Genomic DNA, 21,800 nt, shown 5'->3' on the forward strand with positions numbered 1-21,800 from the left:
GCATTTTTATTTTTATTTTCTGATGCAGTACATATTCATACAATTAGACATATTCAACATATTTCAATCAAATGAAATATTTGTTAAATAAACCATAAAAAGCAGTATAGAAAATAGGAATGCAGTACATATTTAAATCATTACACAATTCAGGAAGTGTGCTTCATTTAACAAAGTCTGATGATAACTGACTTGAACGTATGCTACGAATATAACCAAATACTGTTAAATTTGTTGATAATAAATTAATTACAATTATACAAAATGTGCTACTAAAACTACTAACTGATTTACAGTAGTCCTACATGTTCAGTGCCAATGTGTATATTTTTGAGGTGGTGTGTATAGAGGAATTTAGCAGTAGTTTCGCTTTCTGTTTAGTAATACCTTAGCTTTTGAATTTGTAAACGTTTTGATCAAATATTTTGCATTCCTTTGCACAAATCAATGCATTGCAATTCATACGTTTAGGCTACTCCTTGGATTTTTGCCTCGGAATGAATAAACACAAAAAGTAACAAAAGTTGTCGGCCAGCTGGACAGAGATGGCGGAGGGCTGCTGGATGGCGTTGCTGCTGGGCCCCTGGGATCCGGGGGGGCCTCACTTCAGGGGGATCTAGAAAGGAATACAGAAAAAGAGGGTGATTTTTGGAAAGAGGGGTCGATGGGTTATTAACTGATTTTGAACCAATTACCTTGTTATCCTGGTCTGACTGCTCCGCCTCCTGTTCCGGCTCCTTGTTCTGGTCCTGCTGTTTGGTGTTAGTTGGTCTCACAATCCAGGCTTGGAGGTTGAGTTGTGGGATACGGTTGCAGTTGATGATACCGTTGGTCTTACGATTGGGGATCTTGAAGGGGTTACTGGTGACTTTTAGAATGCCAGTGTTGTCACACATGATCCGAGCTAGAGAGGCACAACTAAGGGCAGCCCTCTGTGCCGAGGTAAAGACGCCTGGGTTTTCATACCACAGCCTGTGGATCAACAAGCATGATGAGGACATGAAACACACATGCATACTCTGACTGACAAACAACCACTCCCTCACACTCAAATACGCAAGCTCGCACACACACACACAGACACACACACACACACACACCTGTCTCCCTGGCGAATCCTCTGGAACTGGGTGGCTATGAGGCAGGCGAAGAGAGGCCCGACACGGCCTCCTCGTACAAAGGGTTCAGCCACGCCCCCCATCCACACGTCAATGTTAGCTGGGGTGCCGTAGAGCTTCAGCAGTCTGCGGGCCAAGTCTTTGTTGTTCAGAACCACAGCCAGCTGAGCCTGGTTCGTAGGAGTTGAGAGTCCACAGAATTTACGCCAAGCATTGTAGCCTAGGTTGGGTGACAGAAAGAAAATAATTAGTGCATGGAACAGATTGACAGAGCTATATTGAGGAAGAGAGAGAGATGAAGGACATTTTAAAGTTGGTGTTTACATGCGTAAAGGATAAACTGTAATATGAGTATAACGGTATATATGTATTTATCTGTGGTATCAGTATAGTTTGTAGAGGGGATAAGGCAGGTGTGTACCAGGCAGGCCATGGTCGCGTCCACGCTGCATGTTGAGGGAGCCCAGGTCCAGAGCCAGGTGTTGTACGAACTGGAAAAGTCTCTCCCTCAGAGCGTCCACCATCATGTGATCCTGGGTGTTCAGCTTAGCAGGCCGACCCACCAGACCTCGGATCAGAGGGTCGATGCCACCTGAAAAAGGACAGAGAGAGAACTGAATATTTAAATGTTTATCCTTTTGTACCATCAAAGTGAATTAGTTAGCAATTGGCAAGGGGTCTACATAGCATCCCTATGATTATATCCCACCACTCACCCTCAAATACCAGCCTCCAGGGGGTGAAGAAGGCCTTGAACAGAGGCACACTGGGGAACTTGGCATGTTCCCTGTAGTTGCTATCCAGGCGGGACAACATGGGCTGGATGGCCAGGTGGGCAAAGCGGTAGGCTGCTGTAGCAAACACGTTGGCAATGCTGGGATCAATCTTCTTATCGTAGCCAGGGTAACGGCCGAGCTGGCGGGCCATGGTGTCTGGGCCCACAATGTGCGGCAGGTAGTGCCGGAACACAAACACCTAGGAGGGATTGAAAGGAAGAGCGTGAGAGAGACACACATTTGTAGATGTGTATGTGATAGGGAAGCTGTGTCTGTGAATATTCAGGAATATTTACGTGTAAGAATGAGAAGCAGAGTGAAACAGAGTGTGTGTTAGAGAGTATACACTGGACGAGTAGTGGAGAGAAGGAACTCACACCCTGAGTATCAGTGATATGTGTCTATTTGTGGTACCTGGGTGTAGGCACCCATGATCTTACGGGCCTCCTGATAGAGTGTGTCAGCATCCCATTGTGGGTTGAGACGACGCAGGGCACGGGCCAGGCGGTTGTGTTCACGCATGAACATTGTATGAATAGATGTCAAGGCTATGTTCTCATCCACACGGGCATCACCTGGCAGACAGAGAATGACTTGTTTGTCTGTGTCTGGGCAGCTATTGTTCATGACGTTTAAAGAATTTATTTAATTAAAATGTGAAGTTACTGGAAGAAAATGTTGAGCAGTGGCCTCATTAGGATATTTAGACTTTAACTTAAATATACTGTACATTGGTCTATACTCCTCAAACAAACAGAGTTAAAACGCTAACCTGCAATGAAGCAAAAGGGGGTGCAACTCAGTATTAAGAAGATGGTCTACTCTTCAGACAAACAAAGTTAAAAGGCTAACCTGCAATGAAGCAGGGCACCTCCTTGGCATTGGTTTGGTTGGTGACTCTCTGACGGGTGGCACACATGTTACCCGTCACTTTCGTGAAGGGCAGCAGTTCACGCCCATTGTCTGTGAACTCTTTGTTGACACGCAGCAGGCCCCCATCGTTGGTAAGGTCCCGGAGGTCACGCGCCAACCCATCCTCAGAGCCGTACACCTGCCCCAAGTCCAGGAAGGCCGTAAGGGTATTGATCTGCTCCCTCTTGTTGGCCACGCCACCGAAATTGAAAGCAGACTCTCCTGTGCCGCACACGGGCGCTGATCGGAAGACTGGGATGCAGCTGTCTCGGCCAGTTGGCAAGCGTGGGTCTCTGGGAGGAATCTGGTCATGGAGGAAATAACAGACTTTGAAGACCTAATAATCCATGGACCATGGATAGAAAAGGGCAAGATATACAGAGATGGCTGTATAGTCGTAGTGCATGCTGTAAGTCAAGGCTGTGGGATGTGATGTGAGAGCGGGGACTGACCTGGATGGGGAAACAGGGTTCGGAGCGTTCACAGCTCTCGTCACAGTCCAGGCCGTTGCTGTAGGAGCGAATGCTGGGGGAGAAGGGCGTGAACGTCAGGTCATGGTCGTTCCACTGGCCAAAGAGGGTGACCATGTGTGTGTACTTGCTATCGCACTTAACACCAGCATCATTGGTTGCCAGGATACGGTTAGAGACCTCCCTTACCTGCAAACACAAAGGGAAGGAGAGAAAGAGGACAGAGGGAGAAGGATAAATACAATTATGTTACTTCATACATAACTTGTGGTAACATAGTAGCAGTTATTCCAACTATATTTTTTGTCATCATACCAGAGGAAGCATAAAGTTGTTGAAGCGTGTGTTTCGGTCCCAGCCTTTGGGTCGAGAGATCCCATCGTCATACTGAGCAGGCAGCCAACGAGTGAAGGGTGTATTTGAGGCTCCAAGACGAGGGTACTTCCTGATAAGCATGAAGAAAATACACAGAAACTTCACTTGAGAAACTCAAGGGATATGGCTACATCTCCTGGGGCCTATGCACTCAGCCGACCTCAGACATAGTGTACACTAACATGAACTTCCCCTTACATTCCACTCTACACAACTTCTATGTGCAAGGCTTTCAGATTGTTGCGTGAAGTATTAAACCCGCCATGCCCTGGTGCTCTTACAGGTTGTTGCAGATGCTAGTGGCTGTGCGGTACTTGTTAATGTTGGGTGTGGTGTGGCAGGAGGGTTTGCTGACACGAGCTGCACAGCCAGTTACCCGGACGATGGTGTCTAGCTCCTCAGGTGTGAGCAGGTCTGAGAAACAAGAGAGAGGGATAACAAAGACTTGTACGTGTACTTATTACAACTGTGCGTGTCTATATCTGAGTGAATATGTATTCTGAATTCCTTACAGTGTGAATGTGTGTGTATGTATGACGGTGTGTATTACTGACCTGTTGCGTTGAGTGAGCGTTTGTGCAACCTGTGTGTGCTGTGGACTTTCTCATGGATCAGTCTCAAGGTGTTCTCCAGGTAGTCTGCAGACCGTACAGCAGAGCGTGTGTCCCTGGCAGGCTGCTTCAGGAGGTGCAGGACATCTGAGGGCCTGGTGGACTGCCCACGCACTCTCTCCAGACTCCTGACAAAAAGATGAAGTTATGAACAGAAACATGCTCCTGAAGTTGAATAAAATCTCAGTACAGAGGCAGATTTAGTACTAATGCCATAGAAATGTAATTACATGTTTAACAGATGCCCCTCTTCCCTTCATCAAAAATAAAATACAAATCTGAAAAATGTAAAAGTTTTACTGAAAAATTACATGGTTGTGGCAAAAATTCGGTCCTAATTCTTCCATTGAAAAGATACACAGCTTCCTCTCTGATTGTGACAGAACTATACATCTTTTCGGCTCCCTCAAGAGGCTAGTATCTCTTGATTAGGTTGCTCAGTGTTGAAATAAGAAGTTAACGAGGGTCTATAATTTTATTTCTCTAGCCTCACTTTTCATTAAATCTGTATGGCCTAATCATTAGAAATTATGAGAAATTGAAATGATGAAACCATTTTTTTTCTAAAGGAAATACAAAAGTAAAATAAATGCAAATAAAGAGGAATAAGAAAGACTTCCCTAGTACAAATCCATCTGTTCGACTGAGTGAGACAATTATACTAAATGCACACAGTGACACTAGTGCTGCTATCTACAAAGACAACTGTCAGATTCACTCACTTTTCTCTGGAGTACTTGTAAGCTTCATCTACGAGTCTCTTTGCCTCCTCCACTGAACTTTGAATGAATGGGCTACTCAAGCTTTCCTCTGTAGACAGGTCTGGCAGGCTGAACATCAGGCACAACCCCAATGCCAGGAGGGAGGGAAACGGCTTCATCTCTGAAAAGCAAAAAGGGGTTCATCAGATCATCTTTCGAAAAACCATGCTGCACTCTGAAATGTCATGTGGCCCTTAGCTGTTTTTCAGATTGTGTGAGAGAGAACTTTTCACAAAATACTACTTTTACACAATATTAATAACAGATTCATAGCACATGGATCAGAATTACCATGTATAACAGAGAAAAGAAATCGAACCTGATTAATAGACAAGATTGAAACATACTGCATAAAAAGTGTATACAACTGTGGTTGGGAAGTCTTGTTGAGAAGTCAACACTTGCCTGAAGATGTATGGTGCGCTCTCTAACTATTCTATTTATAGATAATTTTGCAAAGCCTCGCCTCCTGTCATCTGTCATTTCTGAGGTGTCTGACTGAATTATGCACAGTGCCTTCAGAAAGTATTCATACCCCTTGATTTATTCCACATTTTGTTGTGTTACAGCCTGAATTCAATCTACAATCTGCCCATCTACACACAATACCCCATAATGACAAAGTGAAAACATTGTCACGATCGTCGTATGGAGGGGACCAAAGCGCAGCGTGGTGTGAATACATTCTTTATTGAATGAAGAACAAGAAGAACACTTAAACAAAAAACAAAACGATTAAGATGAATGTGACCGCTATATAAACAATGTGCAAACATGCAACATAACATGGACAATAACCCACAAAATACCCAAAGAAGATGGCTGCCTAAATATGGTTCCCAATCAGAGACAACAATAAACACCTGCCTCTAATTGAGAACCAATCTAGGCAACCATAGACCAAAATAAAACCTAGATGAAAACAACCCCATAAATCTACAAAAACCCCTAGACAGTACAAACACCCTAGAATAAGGCAAAAACACACATATCACCCATGTAACACCCTGACCTAACCAAAATAATAAAGAAAACAAAGAATACTAAGGTCAGGGCGTGACAGTACGCCCCCACAAAGGTGCGGACTCCGGCAGCAAAACCTAATCTAAAGGGGAGGGTCCAGGTGGGCCTCTTTCCCGGCGTCGGCTCGGGTGCTGGACGTGGACTCCACTCCACCATAGTCTTAGTCCGCTTTTGTGGCCTCCTAGGAACGGCGACCCTCGCCGCCAACCTAGGACTGGCAACCCTACTAAAGGGCCCCACTGGACTGAGGAGCAGCTCCGGACTGAGGGGCAGCTCTGGACTGAGGGGCAGCTCCGGACTGAGGGGCAGCTCCGGACTGAGGGGCAGCTCCGGACTGAGGGGCAGCTCCGGACTGAGGGGCAGCTCCGGACTGAGGGGCAGCTCTGGACTGAGGGGTAGCTCCGGACTGAAGTGTAGCTCCTGGCTGGCTGACGGCTCTGGCAGCTCCTGGCAGGCTGATGGTTCAGGACAGACGGGCGGCTCTGGCGGCTCAGGACAGACGGGCGGCTCTGGCGGCTCAGGACAGACGGGCGGCTCTGGCGGCTCAGGACAGACGGGCGGCTCTGGCGGCTCAGGACAGACGGGCGGCTCTGGCGGCTCAGGACAGACGGGCGGCTCTGGCGGCTCAGGACAGACGGGCGCACTGTAGGCCTGGTGCGTGGTGCCGGCACTGGTGGTACTGGGCCAAGGTCACGCACCCCAGGGCGAGTGCGGGGTGGAGGAACAGGGAGAACTGGGCTCTGGCGACGCACAGGAAGCCCGGTGCGGGGGGCTGCCACCGGAGGGCTGGTGCGTGGAGATGGCACCGGATAGACCGGACCGAGAAGGCGCACTGGAGATCTGGAGCACCGAGCGTGCCCAACCTTACCTGGTTGAATGCTCCTCGTAGCCAGGCCAGTGCGGCGAGGTGGAATAGGCCGCACTGGGCTGCGAAGGCGAACCGGGGACACCATGATTAAGGCTGGTGCCATGTATGCCGGCCCGAGGAGACGCACTGGAGACCAGATGCGTAGAGCCGGCTTCATGGCACCTGGCTCGACGCCCACTCTAGCCCGGCCGACACGAGGAGCTGGAATGTACTGCACCGCATAACACGGTGCCTGCCCGGAACAACACCCTCTCTCTCCACGGTAAGCACGGGGAGCTGGCGCAGGTCTCCTACCTGACTTCGCCACACTCCCCGTGTGCCCTCCCCCAAGAAATGTTTGGGGCTGCCACTCGGGCTTCCAGCCGCGCCGCTGTGCCGCCTCCTCATACCGGCGCCTCTCTGCTTTCGCTGCCTCCAGCTCTGCTTTGGGACGGCGATATTCCCCTGGCTGTGCCCAGGGTCCTTTGCCGCCCAGAATCTCCTCCCAAGTCCTTTGATTGCTGCTGCTGTCCGTTACCACGCTGCTTGGTCCATTGTTGGTGGGTTATTCTGTCACAATCGTCGTAGTGAGGGGACCAAAGCGCAGCGTGGTTAGAATACATTCTTCTTTATTTAATGAAGAACAAGAAGAACACGTAAACAAAAAAACAACAAAATGATTAAGATGAATGTGACCGCTATATAAACAATGTGCAAACGTGCAACATAACAAAGACAATAACCCACGAAATACCCAACGAAGATGGCTGCCTAAATATGGTTCCCAATCAGAGACAACAATAAACACCTGCCTCTAATTGAGAACCAATCTAGGCAACCATAGACCAACATAAACACCTCGATGAAAACAACCCCATAAATCTAAAAAAACCCTAGACAGTAAAAACACACTAGAATAAGACAAAAACACACATATCACCCATGTCACACCCTGACCTAACCAAAATAATAAAGAAAACAAAGAACACTAAGGTCAGGGCGTGACAAACATGTTTTTAGAAATGTTTTAAAATGTATTGAAAATGAAATATTAGAAATATCTCATTTACATACAGTAAATATTCACACCTCTGAGTCAATACTTTGTAGAAGCACCTTTGGTGCATCTGTTAGTCTTTTACATCTGTTAGTCTTTTTGGGTATGTTTTTAAGAGCTTTGCACACCTAGATTGTATGATATTTGCCCATTATTTGCCCATTTTAAAAAATGTTGCAAGCTTTCTCAAGTTGATTGTTGATCATAGCTAGACAGCCATTTTAAGTCTTGCCATAGATTTTCAAGCAGATTTAAGTCAAAACTGTAACTAGGCCACTCAGCAACGTTCAATGTCGTCTTGGTGACAAGCATAGCCACAATATCATGCAACCACCACCATGCTTGAAAATATGAAGAGTGGTACTCAGTGATGTGTTGTGTTAGATTTGCCCCAAACATAACACTTTGTATTCAGGACATGAAGTTTATTTCTTTGCCATATTTTTTGCAATTTTACTTTAGTGCCTATTTGATCATGGTATTTGATTCCCTGCAGGACTATTGTCTTGCTGTAGCAAGCTGGCTCAAATTAAGATCCTACATCTATGTATGGCTTTAGTCTGTTGTCATCATGCTTTTGCTTAATGTTGTTTCCACACAGAAACTTTTACTTGAGAAGGGAAGTAAGAACATTAACTCTTAACATGACTGAGGTAATTAACATGACTAAGGTAATTAACATATCTAAGGTAATTAACATGACTAAGGTAATTAACATGGCCAAGGTAATTAACATGACTAAGGAAATGAACATGACCAACGTGATTAACTTGATAAGGTAATTAACATGACAAAGGTAATTAAATGATGACAGTAATTTATATGACAAATGTAATTAACATGACTAAGGTAATTAGCATGACTAATGTAATTTGAAATAAAACAGCCACACCAATGCTTTGGACCTGGTTAAGAAATTGAAATATTTTCATCCTGATTTCAGAGAGTGACACTTATTGATGTTATCATATGGAAGGTGCCAAGACTTAGTAGTTTCTTCATTCGATAAAGTTACATTAGCCTAGACTCACAGAGGTATTCAACTCTTACTCTCCGAGGTCCAGAGCGTGCTGGTTTTCTGTTCTATCTGATAATTAATTGCACCCACCTATTGTGCCAGGTCTAAATCAGTCCCTGATTAGAGGGGAACAATGAAAACAAACAGTGGAACCGGCTTCGAGGTCCAGAGTTGAGTTTTAGGGGTAGAGAATACTTTGCACCATCACACATGAAGAAGAATTTATGGTATGTCGTATGCCATGTCTTTTTTCAACCCAAGATTCTATCAGTATAGAGTAGAAGAGGTCAACACACCATGAAAATAATGTAGCTATCTTAGTTTTTAGTGATGCAAGGGTTAACTCATAACCCGCAGTCGGTCAGGTTTAGAGTCGTGAAATATTATGTGGATGAAGGGCGGGTGGGTAGCAGCTAGGTTGAATAAAGAGAAAACAATACCTTAAAAAAATCCATAAATGTATCATTTTTAGGCAATTTATAGGCTACATTGAGGTTTTTCTTTCATTATTTTAGGCTAACTGGCATTTAGTACGTAATCCTACGCATTATTAGGGCCTAAAGGCGTTGAATGCTTTCCAGTCGAAACAGTTCAGAAGAGATTGTACATATATTATGATGACATGTTGTGACATTATTGTTCGTTTAGGACTTCAGGCACACACCATTTTTTTCTTGGACCAACCCGAAGTCGGTAGCTGAAGTCTAAGACCATTTCTTTGCTGATTGGTGAACAGTAGGGATTCTTCAGTAAAGTCTTTATTGTCATTCAACGAGAGATGACTCATTTTCATGCACATTTTTAATTGAGAAATACTGCACATAATATCTTAGTTAGATGTAAAATTGCGCGACTAAGATCTCCTCTGCAAAAACGTCTAAATTAATGACAGATTTCTTGAGTAGGTTAGATTAATTATGACGTCATCTCAAAATAGAAAAGAAATAAAGGGAGGGAATGCCATGAAAGTGATTTGGTGAAGTGGTAAAAGAGATGATAGCAGTGCCAGCTATGTTATATGTGATGGTTGTGAGGGCTATACAAATTATACAGTCACAAAACGAGGACTTCAAATAGGCCTATGGCACATCAAGGGAACTGTATGTAGCCTACTGTTCAGATGGGTTAAATAGAAACTGAAATTTGGACACTGACTGTAGGTCTATAACCTCTCACATTGCCTTAATATTAACTCCTGCAGAATTATACATTTCTTGCATAAAATGATACACCAAATGCAGGCAAAATTGGGAATTGGGAACAGGAGTGGCGAAAGATGATTGATTTCTTTCAGCATCTTGCGAAGAATGCAAATACACAGTTAGATACCATCTGCAGAGGTGCTACTTTTATCAACATTATAAAAGCTGATAGTAGACTATTTCAACCACACAATCTAGCCTATGCATCCAAGCCGAACGTAAATCTTATCAGAAACATGTTGCATCATTTTTACAGCTTTCTATTTCCTTACAACCGGTCAAAACTTTGCATGGAAAATCATTCCTGTTTTGCTTTTAGTTATTGCATTTTGTCACCAGGCCTTTGCTCCGTGAAAGAAGCAGAGATGACAGAGAACTTTACAAGTGTCAACTGAATTGTAGCATTCATTCTATCGATTTATGACATTGTTCTGGTATTAATATGGAGTTGGTCCTCCCTTTGCTGCTATAATAGCCTCTACTCTTCTTGGAAGGCTTTCCACTAGATGTTGGAACATTGCTGCGGGGACTTGCTTCCATTCAGCCAAAAGGGCATTAGTGAGGTTGGGCATTGATGTTGGGCGATTAGGCTTGACTCGTAGTCTGCGTTCCAATTCATCCCAAAGGTGTTCGATGGGGTTGATGTCAGGGCTCTGTGCGGGCAAGTCAAGTTCTTCCACACCGATCTCGACAAACCATTTCTGTATGGACCTCGCTTTGTGCACGGGGGCATTGTCATGCCTAAACAGGAAAGGGCCTTCCCCAAACTGTTGCCACAATGTTGCAAGACCAGAATCGTCTAGAATGTCATTGTATGCTGTAGTGTTAAGATTTCTGTTCACTGGAACTAAGGGCCTGAGCCCGAACAATGAAAAACAGCCCCAGACCATTATGGCTCCTCCACCAAACTTTACAGTTGGCACTATGCATTCGGGCATGTAGCGTTCTCCTGGCATCTGCCAAACCCAGATTTTTACACGGTATGCATTTCCACTTCACAATAACAGCACTTACAGTTGACAGAGGCAGCTTCAGCCAGGCTGAATTAAAGTAGTGCAAAGTAGTGCCTTTACTAGTCTGTACTAGCAGACCAGCATAGCTTCTGTAGCAAGGGATACTTTTTGTCAGCACCCCTCCTCACCCGGTGAGAATATTTTTTTTAAAATCGCAGCACCCTCAGTCCCAAATTATATACAGTGCATTCGGAAAATATTCAGATCCCTTGACTCTTTCCACGTTTTGTTACATTACAGCCTTATTCTTTAATTGATTAAATTGGTTTTCTCATCAATCTACACACACCCTATAATGACCAAGCAAAAACAGGTTTTTAGAAATGTTTGCTAATTTATATTAAAAAAACTGCAATATCACATTTACAAAGTATTCAGACCATTTATTCAGTTTGTTGAAGCACCTTTGGCAGTGATTACAGCCTCGAGTCTTCTCGGGTATGATGCTACAAGCTTGGCACACCTGTATTTGGGGAGTTTCTACCATTCGTCTCTGCAGATCCTCTCAAGCTCTGTCAGGTTGTATGGGGACCGTTGCTCCACAGCTATTTTCAGGTCTCTCCAGAGCTGTTTGATCGTGCTCAAGTCTGGGCTCTGGCTGGGCCACTCAATGACATTCGGAGACTTGTCCCGAAGCCACTCCTGCATTGTCTTGGCTGTGTGCTTAAGGTTGTTGTCCTGTTGGAAGGTGAACCTTCACCCCAGTCTGAGGTCCTGAGCACTTTGGAGCAGGTTTTCATCAAGGATCTCTCTGTACTTTGCACCGTTCATCTTTGCCTTGATCCTGACTAGACTCCTAGTCCCTGCCGCTGAAAAACATCCCCACAGCATGATGCTGCCACCACCGAGCTTCACTGTAGGGATGGTGCCAGGTTTCCTCCAGATGTGACACTTGGCATTCAGGCCAAAGAGTTGAGTCTTGGTTTCATCAGACCAGAGAATCTTGTTTCTCATGGTCTGAGAGTTTTTAGGTGCCTTTTGGCAAATTCCGAGCAGGCTGTCATATGCCTTTTACAGAGGAGTGGCGTCGGTCTGGCCATTCTGCCATAAAGGCCTGATTGGTGAAGCGCTGCAGAGATGGTTGTCCTTCTGGCAGGTTCTCCCATCTCAACAGAGGAACTCTAGAGCTCTGCCAGAGTGACCATCTGGTTCTTGGTCACCTCCCTGACCAAGGCCCTTCTCCCCCGATTGCCTAGTTTGGCCGGCGTGCCAGCTCTAGGAAGAGTCTTGGTGGTTCCAAGCCTCTTCCATTTAAGAATGATGGAGGCCACTGTGTTCTTGGGGACCTTCAATGCTGCAGACAGTTTTTGGTACCCTTCCCCAGATCTGTGCCTTGACACTGTCCTGTCTCGGAGCTCTATGGACAATTCCTTCCACCTCATGGCTTTGTTTTTGCTCTGATATGCACTTTCAACTGTAGGACCTTATGTAGACAGGTGTGTGCCTTTCCAAATCATGTCCAATCAATTGAATTTACCACAGGTGGACTCCAATCAAGTTGTAGAAACATCTGAAGGATGATCAATGGAAACAGGAGGGAACTGAGCTCAATTTTAAGTCTCATAGCAATTGGTCTGAATACTTATGTAAATAAGGTATGTCATTTTTTATTTTTTTTGCAAACATTTATTAAAACCTGTTTTCGCTTCGTCATTATGTCTAGATTTCTGAGGAAAAAAGGTATTTAATCAATTTTAATAAATTTTAGAGCAAGGCTGTAACGTAACAAAATGTGGAAAAAGTCAAGAGGTCTGAATACTTTCCGAAGGCACTGTACTTCCCGCTATGATTGACACTCCCCAGAAGAAGTAGTCCTCTGCAATATTTGAATGACATTTTTCATAAACAAAATAACATGTATTTAAGTATGATTTTGGTGCAGATGGGAGATTAACATTAGAACTTTAAAAATAATACTTTAAGGAAAATGTTTTAAACATAGTTCTTATTTGTTTTTATGTTTAGCTCACATAATATAATTTACAAGTGTCTGTAATAAATAACATTTGTCAAAAACAAATGTAGACAGTAATAAATGCATTTCTATATCTTCCAAAATATGTTTTTTAATGGTTGGGGAGTGCCAAGATGGAGGTGCGGTGTCTTCAAAACCCCTATCAGTCATAGTGTATATACAAATCATTGGTTATTAGCAATTGCAGGCAGGTGCGTGTGAACAGCTGACCAGTGTACCACAATTAGTTACATCATTTTTATGTTAATTTTCTGATGCAGTGTATATTTATGCAATAAAACACACAAATACAGTATTTCATTCAAATAAAATATTAGAAAAATAAACCATAAAAAAAATACATTTGGATACAGATGCAGTACACAATTTAATCAGTACAAAAGTGTGTGCAGTACAAAAGTGTGCAGAATCTTTAATTTAAAAAGTCTGGTCATAACTGACTTGAACATAGGCTAGGAATATAACCTAATACAGTTACAGTCGTTGATAATAAACAAATTATATTTTTGAGGAATTCAGCAGTTTCTGTCTACTAATACATTTACTTTATAAAGTTAAAACTTTTTGCTATTTTTTCTTCTGTTTGCATTCTTTCACACAACTCAAATACATGACAATTCTTACAGCACTCCTTGACTTTTTTTTTGTCATAGAATAAATCAACAACACCTAAAACACCAAATGATCAGTTTGCAGAATGCAAAGAAATCTTTAAAAAATCCTGTTCAAAATGACAAGAAGCCTTACTACTGTAGTTAATTGACCTTGTGCATCAGATTTCCTGAGAATCAGCTGGTTGACCGAAGGGCATTGACACAACTGATTGTTACGCCACAGGTCCGCTCTATGAACCACTGTGCAGAAGAAGGGAAAGTGGTAGATACCAGGTATTGTGCAGGTGGTTAATAACGCCCCTGTTAATAACGCCCCCTGTGTTGTAAACAACCGGGCAGACTACTGTAACGTTGTTAAGTGTGAGGAAGTTGTCGGCCAGCTGGACAGAGAAGACAGAGAGCTGCTGGGTCCTTGGGGTCCGGGGGGCCTCACATCAGGGGATCTAGAAAGGAATACAGAAAAAGAGGGTGATGTTTGGAGAGAGGGGTGAATGGGTTATTGATGGATTAAATGTCACCTTGGTGCAGAAGTATTGAGTTATTAACTGATGTTGAACCAATTACCTCGTTGTCCTGGTCTGACTAGTGCTGATGCTGTTGTTGTTGTTGTTGTTGTTGTTGCTGTTGCTCCTGATCCTCCTCCTGGTTCTGGTTCTGCTGTCTCTCTCTCCAGGCTCGGAGGTTTAATTGCGGGATACTGTTGCAGTTAATGTTTTTTTTCTTGTCTTCGGGTTGGCTGAATGGGTCATTGGACACAACTGTAATGCCAGTGTCGTCCCAGATGATCCGAGCCAAAGAGACACGACTCAGGGCAGCCCTCTGTGCTGAGGTAAAGACACCTGGGTTTTCATACCACAGCCTGGGGATCAACAAGCAAGGGACATGAGAAACACGTGCATGCATACTCTGACAAACACATGCTGGAACAACCACTCTCTCTATTTCTCTTGATTTGCTCTCTCGTTCTCTTTATTATTTCTTTCTTTCTCACTCTCCTTCTATCGTTATCTATTGCTCGCTCTCCTTCTATCTTTCTTCCTTTCTTTCTTGCTCTCCTATCTTTCTTCCTTCCTTTCTTTCTTCCTCGCTCTCCTTCCTTCCTTCCTTCCTTTCTCGCTCTCTCTCTCTTTCGCTCTCCTTTTCTCTCTCTCTCTCATTCAATTTCAATTAAGGGGCTTTATTGGCATGGGAAACATATGTTTCCATTGAAATAGATAATAAACATAAGTGAAATAATAAAAAATGTACAGTAAACATTGCACTCATAAAAGTTCCAAATGATAAAGACATTTCAAATGTCATATTATGTTTATATACAGAGTTGTAAAGATGTGCAAATAGTTAAAGTATGAAAAGGGAAATAAAATAAACATAAATATAGGTTGTATTTACAATGGTGTTTGTTAAAACGGCCAGATTCAGTCATCTGATTCTAGCCATCCCGTCTCGTTAGTTCTAGTTGGATATCTTAGTCTCCCATTCAGAGGACCCCCCCCCCCCCCCCATGGTCAAGGTCACGCCAAATACTTATCACCGCATCTCCTTCAGCCTATTAGTGGCCTGATTCCTAGGACTTCAGTTTTAAGAGCTTTGCACACCTAGATTGTATGATATTTGCCCATTATTAATTTAAAAATTCTGCAAGCTTTGTCAAGTTGATTGTTGATCATAGCTGGACAGCCATTTTAAGTCTTGCCATAGATTTTCAAGCAGATTTAAGTCAAAACTGTAACTAGGCCACTCAGCAACGTTCAATGTCGTCTTGGTGACAAGCATAGCCACAATATCATGCAACCACCACCATGCTTGAACATTTAGATTTTCCCCAAACATAACACTTTGTATTCAGGACATGAAGTTTATTTCTTTGCCACATTTTTTGCAATTTTACTTTAGTGCCTATTTGATCATGGTATTTGATTCCCTGCACGACTATTGTCTTGCTGTAGCAAGCTGGCTCAAATTAAGATCCTACATCTATGTATGGCTTTAGTCTGTTGTCATCATGCTTTTGCTTAATGTTGTTTCCACACAGAAACTTTTACTTGAGAAGCGGCCTACATAGGGAAGTAAGACCATTAACTCTTAACATGACTAAGGTAATGAACATGACTAATGTAATGAACAAGACTAAGGTAATTAACATGACTAAGGTAATTAACATGACTAAGGTAATGAACATGACTAAGGTAATTAACATGACTAAGGTAATTAACATGACTAAGGTAATTAACATGACTAAGGTAATTAACATGACTAAGGTAATGAACATGACTAATGTAATGAACATGACTAAGGTAATTAACATGACTAAGGTAATTGACATGGCCAAGGTAATTAACATGGCCAAGGTAATTAACATGACTAAGGAAATGAACATGACCAAGGTGATTAACATGATAAGGTAATTAACATGCCAAAGGCAATTCAATTATGACGATAATTTACATGACAAAGGTAATTAACATGACTAAGGTAATTAGCATGACTAATGTCATTTGAAATAAAACAGCCACACCAATGCTTTGGACCTGGTTAAGAAATTGAAACATTTTCATCTTGATTTCAGAGAGTGACACTTCCTGATGTTATCACATGGAAGGTGCCAAGACTTAGTAGTTTCTTCATTCGATAAAGTTACATTAGCCTAGACTCACAGAGGTATTCAACTCTTACTCTACGAGGTCCAGAGTGTGCTGGTTTTCTGTTCTATCTGATAATTAATTGCACCCACCTATTGTGCCAGGTCTAAATCAGTCCCTGATTAGAGGGGAACAATGAAAACAAGCAGTGGAACCGGCTTCGAGGTCCAGAGTTGAGTTTTAGGGGTAGAGGATACTTTGCACCATCACACATGAAGAAGAATTTATGATATGTAGTATGCCATGTCTTTTTTCAACCCAAGATTCTATCAGTATAGAGTAGAAGAGGTCAACACACCATGAAAATAATGTAGCTATCTTAGTTTTTAGTGATGCAAGGGTTAACTCATAACCCGCAGTCGGTCAGGTTTAGAGTCATGAAATATTATGTGGATGAAGGGCTGGTGGGTGACGGCTGGGTTGAATAAAGAGAAAACAATACCTTAAAAAAATCCATAAATGTATCATTTTTAGGCAATTTATAGGCTACATTGAGGTTTTTCTTTCGTTATTTTAGGCTAACTGGCATTTAGTACGTAATCCTACGCATTATTAGGGCCTAAAGGCATTGAATGCTTTCCAGTCGAAACAGTTCAGAAGAGATTGTACATATATTATGATGACATGTTGTGACATTATTGTTCGTTTAGGACTTCAGGCACACACCATTTTTTCTTGGACCAACCCGAAGTCGGTAGCTGATTGGTGAACAGTAGGATTCTTCAGTAAAGTCTTTATTGTCATTCAACGAGAGATGACTCATTTTCATGCACATTTTTAATTGAGAAATACTGCACATAACATCTTAGTTAGATGTAAAATTGCGCGACTAAGATCTCTGCAAAAACGTCAAAATTAATGACAGATTTCTTGAGTATGTTAGATTAATTATGACGTCATCTCAAAATAGAAAAACAATACTATTGCCGCTTTTTTCTCTCTCGGGAGTATGCTAGCGCACTCCTTGGGTTTGCATAGCTGACTTCGGCTAGCCGCCAGCCGAACTGAAGCATGCCTTAAATGTAGGCTATGTGCACCAAAGATCCTACATGCAAATCGCCAAACGCTTTAGGGAATGGGAAAAAGTTCAAGTTGATCAAGAGGGGACAATGTCAGAGTTTAATTCAATAATAGAAAAGCTGTGGAATGGATAGTTAAAAATAAAGGGAGGGAATGCCATGAAAGTGATTTGGTGAAGTGGTAAAAGAGATGATAGCAGTGCCAGCTATGTTATATGTGATGGTTGTGAGGGGTATACAAATTATACAGTCACAACAGGAGGACTTCATATAGGCCTATGGCACATCAAGGGAACTCTATGTAGGGGAACTGTATGAAGGGGAACTGTTCAGATGGGTTAAATGAAAACTGAAATTTGGACACTGACTGTAGGTCTATAACCTCTCACATTGCCTTAAATCAAATCAAATCAAATCAAATTTTATTTGTCACATACACATGGTTAGCAGATGTTAATGCGAGTGTAGCGAAATGCTTGTGCTTCTAGTTCCGACAATGCAGTAATAACAAGTAATCTAACTAACAATTCCAAAACTACTGTCTTGTACACAGTGTAAGGGGATAAAGAATATGTACATAAGGATATATGAATGAGTGATGGTACAGAGCAGCATAGGCAAGATACAGTAGATGGTATCGGGTACAGTATGTACAAATGAGATGAGTATGTAAACAAAGTGGCATAGTATAGTATAAAGTGGCTAGTGTACATGTATTACATAAGGATACCGTCGATGATATAGAGTACAGTATATACGTATGCATATGAGATGAATAATGTAGGGTAAGTAACATTTATATAAGGTAGCATTGTTTAAAGTGGCTAGTGATATATTTACATCATTTCCCATCAATTCCCATTATTAAAGTGGCTGGAGTTGAGTCAGTGTCAGTGTGTTGGCAGCAGCCACTCAGTGTTAGTGGTGGCTGTTTAACAGTCTGATGGCCTTGAGATAGAAGCTGTTTTTCAGTCTCTCGGTCCCAGCTTTGATGCACCTGTACTGACCTCGCCTTCTGGATGATAGCGGGGTGAACAGGCAGTGGCTCGGGTGGTTGATGTCCTTGATGATCTTTATGGCCTTCCTGTGACATCGGGTGGTGTAGGTGTCCTGGAGGGCAGGTAGTTTGCCCCCGGTGATGCGTTGTGCAGACCTCACTACCCTCTGGAGAGCCTTACGGTTGAGGGCGGTGCAGTTGCCATACCAGGCGGTGATACAGCCCGCCAGGATGCTCTCGATTGTGCATCTGTAGAAGTTTGTGAGTGCTTTTGGTGACAAGCCGAATTTCTTCAGCCTCCTGAGGTTGAAGAGGCGCTGCTGCGCCTTCTTCACGATGCTGTCTGTGTGAGTGGACCAATTCAGTTTGTCTGTGATGTGTATGCCGAGGAACTTAAAACTTGCTACCCTCTCCACTACTGTTCCATCAATGTGGATAGGGGGGTGTTCCCTCTGCTGTTTCCTGAAGTCCACAATCATCTCCTTAGTTTTGTTGACGTTGAGTGTGAGGTTGTTTTCCTGACACCACACTCCGAGGGCCCTCACCTCCTCCCTGTAGGCCGTCTCATCGTTGTTGGTAATCAAGCCTACCACTGTTGTGTCGTCCGCAAACTTGATGATTGAGTTGGAGGCGTGCGTGGCCACGCAGTCGTGGGTGAACAGGGAGTACAGGAGAGGGCTCAGAACGCAACCTTGTGGGGCCCCAGTGTTGAGGATCAGCGGGGAGGAGATGTTGTTGCCTACCCTCACCACCTGGGGGCGGCCCGTCAGGAAGTCCAGTACCCAGTTGCACAGGGCGGGGTCGAGACCCAGGGTCTCGAGCTTGATGACGAGCTTGGAGGGTACTATGGTGTTGAATGCCGAGCCGATTAACTCCTGCAGAATTATACATTTCTTGCATAAAATGATACACCAAATGCAGGCAAAATTTGGAATTGGGAACAGGAGTGGAGAAAGATGATTGATTTCTTTCAGCATCTTGCGAAGAATGCAAATACACAGTTAGATACCATCTGCAGAGGTGCTACTTTTATCAACATCATAAAAGCTGATAGTAGACTATTTCAACCACACAATCTAGCCTATGCATACAAGCCGAACGTAAATCTTATCAGAAACATGTTGCATCATTTTTACAGCTTTCCATTTCCTTACAACCGGTCAAAACTTTGCATGGAAAATCATTCCTGTTTTGCTTTTAGTTATTGCATTTTGTCACCAGGCCTTTGCTCCGTGAAAGAAGCAGAGATGACAGAGAACTTTACAAGTGTCAACTGGATTGTAGCATTCATTCTATCGATTTATGACATTGTTCTTGTATTAATATGGAGTTGGTCCTCCCTTTGCTGCTATAATAGCCTCTACTCTTCTTGGAAGGCTTTCCACTACATGTTGGAACATTGCTGCGGGGACTTGCTTCCATTCAGCCACAAGGGCATTAGTGAGGTTGGGCATGGATGTTGGGCGATCAGGCTTGACTCGTAGTCTGCGTTCCAATTCATCCCAAAGGTGTTCGATGGGGTTGATGTCAGGGCTCTGTGCGGGCAAGTCAAGTTCTTCCACACCGATCTCGACAAACCATTTCGGTATGGAACTCGCTTTGTGCATGGGGGCATTGTCATGCCTAAACAGGAAAGGGCCTTCCCCAAACGGTTGCCACAATGTTGGAAGCCCAGAATAGTCTAGAATGTCATTGTATGCTGTAGTGTTAAGATTTCTGTTCACTGGAACTAAGGGCCTTAGCCCGAACAATGAAAAACAGCCTCAAACCATTATGGCTCCTCCACCAAACTTTACAGTTGGCAATATGCATTAGCGTTCTCCTGGCATCTGCCAAACCCAGATTTTTACACGGTATGCATTTCTACTTCTCAATAACAGCACTTACAGTTGACCGAGGCAGCTTCAGCAAGGCAAAAGTTTGACTAACTGACTTGTTGGAAAGGTGGCATCCTATGACAGTGCCACATTGAAAGTCACTGAGCTCTTCAGTAAGGCCATTCTACTGTCAATGTTTGTCTATGGAGATTACATGGCCGTGTGCTCGATTTTGTACACCTATCAAAATGTGAATTACAAAATTATATATATATATATTTTATTAATAAAAAATAAAAAAATTAAGTAGTGCACTGGGCCTTTACTAGTTCTGTACTAGCAGACCAGCATAGCTTCTGTAGCAAGGGATACTTTTTTGTCAACACCCCTCCTCACCCGGTGAGAAAATATATATTTTTTAAATCACATCACCCTTAGTCCCAAATTATATACAGTGCATTCGGAAAGTAATCAGACCCCTTGACTCTTTCCATGTTTTGTTACATTACAGCCTTATTCTTTAATTGATTAAATTGGTTTTCTCATCAATCTACACACACCCTATAATGACCAAGCAAAAACAGGTTTTTAGAAATGTTTGCTCATTTATAAAAAAAACTGCAATATCACATTTACAAAGTATTCAGACCATTTATTCAGTTTGTTGAAGCACCTTTGGCAGTGATTACAGCCTCGAGTCTTCTCGGGTATGATGCTACAAGCTTGGCACACCTGTATTTGGGGAGTTTCTACCATTAGTCTCTGCAGATCCTCTCAAGCTCTGTCAGGTTGTATGGGGACCGTTGCTGCACAGCTATTTTCAGGTCTCTCCAGAGCTGTTTGATCGTGCTCAAGTCTGGGCTCTGGCTGGGCCACTCAATGACATTCGGAGACTTGTCCCGAAGCCACTCCTGCATTGTCTTGGCTGTGTGCTTAAGGTTGTTGTCCTGTTGGAAGCTGAACCTTCACCCCAGTCTGAGGTCCTGAGCACTTTGGAGCAGGTTTTCATCAAGGATCTCTCTGTACTTTGCACCGTTCATCTTTGCCTTGATCCTGACTAGACTCCTAGTCCCTGCCGCTGAAAAACATCCCCACAGCATGATGCTGCCACCACCGAGCTTCACTGTAGGGATGGTGCCAGGTTTCCTCCAGATGTGACACTTGGCATTCAGGCCAAAGAGTTGAGTCTTGGTTTCATCAGACCAGAGAATCTTGTTTCTCATGGTCTGAGAGTTTTTAGGTGCCTTTTGGCAAATTCCAAGCAGGCTGTCATATGCCTTTTACAGAGGAGTGGCGTCGGTCTGGCCATTCTGCCATAAAGGCCTGATTGGTGGAGTGCTGCAGAGATGGTTGTCCTTCTGGAAGGTTCTCCCATCTCAACAGAGGAACTCTAGAGCTCTGCCAGAGTGACCATCTGGTTCTTGGTCACCTCCCTGACCAAGGCCCTTCTCCCCCGATTGCCTAGTTTGGCCGGCGTGCCAGCTCTAGGAAGAGTCTTGGTGGTTCCAAGCCTCTTCCATTTAAGAATGATGGAGGCCACTGTGTTCTTGGGG

General features: G+C 43.3%; 2 protein-coding genes across 2 annotated transcripts in view; one reads left to right on the plus strand and one right to left on the minus strand.

Moving 5' to 3' along the window:
* Positions 1-21,800, plus strand: part of LOC110523692 (prosaposin) — a 34,982-nt gene that overhangs the window by 3,301 nt on the left and 9,881 nt on the right. The window lies entirely within an intron of this gene.
* Positions 5-5,421, minus strand: LOC110523686 (eosinophil peroxidase-like). Its single transcript, XM_021602604.2, has 13 exons — positions 5,371-5,421; positions 4,985-5,144; positions 4,206-4,390; positions 3,933-4,065; positions 3,592-3,721; positions 3,259-3,465; positions 2,747-3,110; positions 2,309-2,469; positions 1,835-2,093; positions 1,540-1,710; positions 1,101-1,338; positions 696-972; positions 5-616 (listed from the first exon to the last, which is right to left on the minus strand). Exons 2-13 carry the CDS (start codon positions 5,140-5,142, stop codon positions 602-604), a joined length of 2,298 nt encoding a protein of 765 aa, XP_021458279.2. The 5' UTR covers positions 5,143-5,144; positions 5,371-5,421; the 3' UTR covers positions 5-601.

Source organism: Oncorhynchus mykiss, chromosome 5 (assembly GCF_013265735.2).
Source record: "Oncorhynchus mykiss isolate Arlee chromosome 5, USDA_OmykA_1.1, whole genome shotgun sequence".
Taxonomy (NCBI): Eukaryota; Metazoa; Chordata; class Actinopteri; order Salmoniformes; family Salmonidae; genus Oncorhynchus; species Oncorhynchus mykiss.